This window comes from Hordeum vulgare, chromosome 3H (assembly GCF_904849725.1).
Source record: "Hordeum vulgare subsp. vulgare chromosome 3H, MorexV3_pseudomolecules_assembly, whole genome shotgun sequence".
In the NCBI taxonomy this organism is placed as follows: Eukaryota; Viridiplantae; Streptophyta; class Magnoliopsida; order Poales; family Poaceae; genus Hordeum; species Hordeum vulgare.
In genome coordinates, this window is record NC_058520.1 from 369,206,065 (window position 1) to 369,211,120 (window position 5,056).

The 5,056-nt window shown below is 48.6% G+C and overlaps 1 protein-coding gene and 1 pseudogene across 1 annotated transcript; one reads left to right on the forward strand and one right to left on the reverse strand.

The window, feature by feature from the left end:
- Positions 1-2,341: 2,341 nt before the first annotated feature.
- LOC123441765 (protease 2-like) lies at positions 2,342-2,863 on the forward strand. The gene is made up of 4 exons (XM_045118013.1): positions 2,342-2,399; positions 2,493-2,616; positions 2,748-2,823; positions 2,858-2,863. The coding sequence occupies exons 1-4, from the start codon at positions 2,342-2,344 to the stop codon at positions 2,861-2,863; spliced, it is 264 nt and encodes an 87-aa protein (XP_044973948.1).
- On the reverse strand, positions 2,862-4,636 carry LOC123441766 (annotated as a pseudogene).
- Positions 4,637-5,056: the final 420 nt, after the last annotated feature.

Consider the following 5,056-nt stretch of genomic DNA (forward strand, 5'->3'; position numbering starts at 1 on the left):
CCACGATCTAGTACCGAACGGACGGCACCTCCGCGTTCAGCACACGTACAGCTCGACGATGATCTCGGCCTTCTTGATCCAGCAAGAGAGACGGAGAGGTAGAAGAGTTCTCCGGCAGCGTGACGGCGCTCCGGAGGTTGGTGATGATCTTGTCTCAGCAGGGCTCCGCCCGAGCTCCGCAGAAACACGATCTAGAGGAAAAACTATGGAGGTATGTGGTCGGGCAGCCGTGAGAAAGTCGTCTCAAATCTGCCCTAAAAGCCCCATATATATAGGAGGAGGGAGGGGGACCTTGCCTTGGGGTCCAAGGGATCCCCAAGGGGTCGGCCGAGCCAGGGGGGAGGACTCTCCCCCCCCCAAACCGAGTCCTACTTGGTTTGGTGGGAGGGAGTCCTTCCCTCTTCCCACTTCTTCCTTTTTTTTTCTTCTTCCCTTTGATTTTTCTATCTTGGCGCATAGGGGATTGGTGGGCTGTCCCACCAGCCCACAAAGGGCTGGTGTGACCCCCCCAAATACCTATGGGCTTCCCCGGAGTGGGTTGCCCCCTTCCGGTGAACCCCCGGAACCCATTCGTCATTCCCGGTACATTCCCGGTAACTCCGAAAACCTTCCGGTAATCAAATGAGGTCATCCTATATATCAATTTTCGTTTCCAGACTATTCCGGAAACCCTCGTGACGTCCGTGATCTCATCCGGGACTCCGAACAACATTCGGTAACCAACCATATAACTCAAATACGCATAAAACAACGTCGAACCTTAAGTGTGCAGACCCTGCGGGTTCGAGAACTATGTAGACATGACCCGAGAGACTCCTCGGTCAATATCCAATAGCGGGACCTGGATGCCCATATTGGATCCTACATATTCTACGAAGATCTTTATCGTTTGAACCTCAGTGCCAAGGATTCGTATAATCCTGTATGTCATTCCCTTTGTCCTTCGGTATGTTACTTGCCTGAGATTCGATCGTCAGTATCCGCATACCTATTTCAATCTCGTTTACCGGCAAGTCTCTTTACTCGTTCCGTAATACAAGATCCCGCAACTTACACTAAGTTACATTGCTTGCAAGGCTTGTGTGTGATGTTGCATTACCGAGTGGGCCCCGAGATACCTCTCCGTCACACGGAGTGACAAATCCCAGTCTTGATCCATACTAACTCAACTAACACCTTCGGAGATACCTGTAGAGCATCTTTATAGTCACCCAGTTACGTTGCGACGTTTGATACACACAAAGCATTCCTCCGGTGTCAGTGAGTTATATGATCTCATGGTCATAGGAATAAATACTTGACACGCAGAAAACAGTAGCAACAAAATGACACGATCAACATGCTACGTCTATTAGTTTGGGTCTTAGTCCATCACGTGATTCTCCTAATGACGTGATCCAGTTATCAAGCAACAACACCTTGTTCATAATCAGAAGACACTGACTATCATCGATCAACTGGCTAGCCAACTAGAGGCATGCTAGGGACGGTGTTTTGTCTATGTATCCACACATGTAAATGAGTCTTCATTCAATACAATTATAGCATGGATAATAAACTATTATCTTGATACAGGAATTATAATAATAACTATACATTTATTATTGCCTCTAGGGCATAATTCCAACAATAGCTGGTTCCAATGCTTGGGCCGGCCCATGCGAGGATTCCGTGCAAAACGTTTTTTATAACTTATAGGTGGCATTGGTGGCTAATATTGGAGAATTTTTGAGGCAATTTTAATGGCGTACCACAGAAGCAATAGGTGCTTTATTAGTAGGGATATATTTAACAGATTTGGTGTGTCAAACTATGTAACAGAGAGAAAATGGGTTGCTGCTTATGATCGAACTCAGATCCCCGTGTCCGTTCTTTATAGAAAAGATATGGCGAAGCTTGATGGCTCAGACCCCATGCTGCTATATGGATATGGCTCGTATGAGGTATGGACTCTATCATGTTATTATCTTCTGTAAAGAACAAGTTTCTACAATCTTGTAGAGTGTCATTATATATCATGCAAACCATATTTCGTTCATTGTTACTGGTTTCGGTCATTGTGTATTCAGTAAAGTCTGCTGAACAACTGCAAAAGCATGTTTCCTTTTAATTGATATATAAAAGTTGCCATGTAACTCAAATTATCAACAAATTAGTATGTTGTGTTCCTGCTAACCGTGCTTCTTTTATACACTCCTTGTGCCAACAGATATGCATAGATCCAACTTTCAGGGGATCAAGATTCTCTCTGGTGGACAGGGGTTTTATATGTGTTTACTTATATCATGTGCTATCTTGTCTGTCTGTGTAAATAAATGTGTTCACCCGAGGTCTCTGTCCCATGCTGCAGGTAAAAGCTCAAGACTATCCCCACATTCTCGTCACTACTGGCTTAAACGGTACGGGCCTTGGATTCTAAGTTTCTGTTATCTATGATTAGCTGTTGCACCACATTATACTCACAGCTAACTCTGATCCTGTGTGACAAGCAGATCCTCGCGTGATGTACTCGGAGCCTGCTAAGTTTGTCGCAAAGCTGAGGGAGCTTAAAACAGGCGACAATCTCCTGCTGTTCAAGTGTGAGCTTGGTGCTGGACACTTCTCCAAGTCCGGGAGGTAAATAGATAGCATAGGAGAGAATTGCTTCTTTCGGTTGGTTTCATGTTTGATGTCGCATGCTGTTATAGTCCCAAAAGGAACAAGTAACACTGGATCTTCGGCCTAACTATTCTTGCTTTAACTTACAGATTCGAGAAACTCCGAGAAGACACCTTCACTTGCGCATTCATACTCAAGGCGCTCGGCATGACCCCTCCAACAACAGCTTGTTCGCTATCACGCACGCACATATTCACAGCCATGATGTGTAAGGTCTCTACTCCAGGAAAGCATCTCAAGAAACAGAGCAAAGTTCTGACTTCTTTAGGCACTCTAAAACAGACCTTGAGAGCTAGCACCTTGACGCTTGGAAGCACTGTATTCGGGCAAACATTTGTCACCCCAGCCTGCACATCATCGCAACATCAATCAGACAATCATGCAAATGCAGCAAATCAAACCAGATATATAGGATAACGCTCAAAGATTTGTGAGAATAGGATGGACTACCTTGATGATGGTGTTGCCGATCTCAAGCTGGTGGGTGGTCGTGTCCAAGTAGCCGAGCACGACGAGCTGGGGAGCATGTCCTATCTTGACCTTGATGACCCCGTCAGCCTCACTGGTGTGCGTGCAGTAGATAATGAGGCGCTGCAGGCTTGGGGTGGACACAACGGCGACCTGGTCCGCCAGGGAATGCCAAAGCAACACGCAGCGGAGGCTGGGGCTGCCAATGCGGACGCGGTCGGGGTAGCCGTAGTTAGAGATGAGCGCCAGGGTCTCCAGCTTGGGGCTGCAGGCCAGCACGTACTCGAGGTCGCGCTCCGCCGTGATGCCGTGGCAGAGGCCGAGCTCCTGGAGGTTGGGGAAGACGTCGGGGCCGCGCGGGAGGTCGGTGGTGAAGGGGAAGAGCCATACGCCGAGGTAGAGGCGGCGGAGCGAGGCCCCGCACCGGAGGAGGGTCGCGGGATGCTGCACGAGCACGTCGAAGGAGAAGGGACGGTTGCCGAGGGTCAGGTCCTCCACGCCCTTGTCGGCGAGGTGGCCGAGCCACTCCGCGAGCGCGAGGAAAGTCGTTCTCGCTGGACCTGTCGATGGGGATCTCGGCGATGCGGACGGCGCGGAAGGGGCCTGGGTGGGAGGAGAGGACGCGGGACACCAGTGCGGCGGTGGGGACCGGAGACGGGAGGAGGTGGGCATCGTCGAGGGCGAGCGGGGTGGCGCGCCAGAGCCCGCGCCGGTGCGGGCGGCGTCCTTGATGGAGAGGTGGGAGACGACGTTGCAGAGGAGGGTGTCGGGGAGCGCGCTGATGCGGTCCTCGCCGTCGGAGGAGGAGGTGATGGCTGCGGAGAGGTGGGCGTCGAGGGACAAGGTCATCGCGAAGCTGCGCGGGGCGAGGCCATCACCGCAGTCGGAGACGGGAGCGGCGTCCAGCGGCGGCGGCGATGCTAGTGCGCCCCCGTCCTGGTCGTCCGCGCCACCACTCGGCGGCCCTTTGTGAAGGACAAGAATGGATAAGCCATGGTGCCCGATGGTGATTACAAGGGGGTTTACGTAAAAATAAAATGTTTTTTAACTCACAAAAGGACCGCCGGTTGAATACCCGAAAACAGAAGGATTTTTTTGTAAAACCGCCAGCGGCGTACGGCAGAAGCGATCCGTGGTTTATTATTAGGGGAGATTGGAGACACCTTTCAATCCTTCATGTTGGTCCACATATGCCAATTAGTATATCCATTAGATTTTAAATTTGATGGACGAGATATAATTAATAGGATAACAAAATCCACAAGTACGTAAACGGATTGAACCTACATGTATAGAGAAATAAAAAAAATAAACACCACGTTTGCAATGGATTAAACGCACACGTATACCAAAAATAAAAGGTGACACGCACACAGGAAAAAGAACTCCCACCACGTGATGCCAAATAAAAAGATCTTTCACAACGTACATGTAAAATATAAACTCACACGTCATAAGAAATAATAGTCCCTATACTTCTACACGTACATTCAGAAAAATAGAGCCCCATGGTAAAAGAACACAAATAGAGCTGGAAGCACCCACGTCTAAGGTACCCACGCCCAGAACAAATACCGCGTACATTAAAAAGAACAGCCCGGCACGTAAAAAGCTGGTGTGAACACCTACGCACAAGTCCTTACATGTAAAAATTACCACCCTCGCCTACGACCTAAACGTACAAAACATGAGTCCTCAACACTCATATAAGTTCCGGAAAAAATAAGATCCATCACGTACAAAAAAATCAACCCCATCAAGCCATTAATCTCTCCCTAATAATAAAGCAAATATAGTTTCTGGTAGTTCGTCATGAAAATTACCTCTAAAATTTACATAAATTACCCACCATGTCACCGGTAAGTAATAGAAAACGTTTCACAAAACAAAAAATATTGAACGGGGCCGGCCCATGTAAAAACCTCCTATA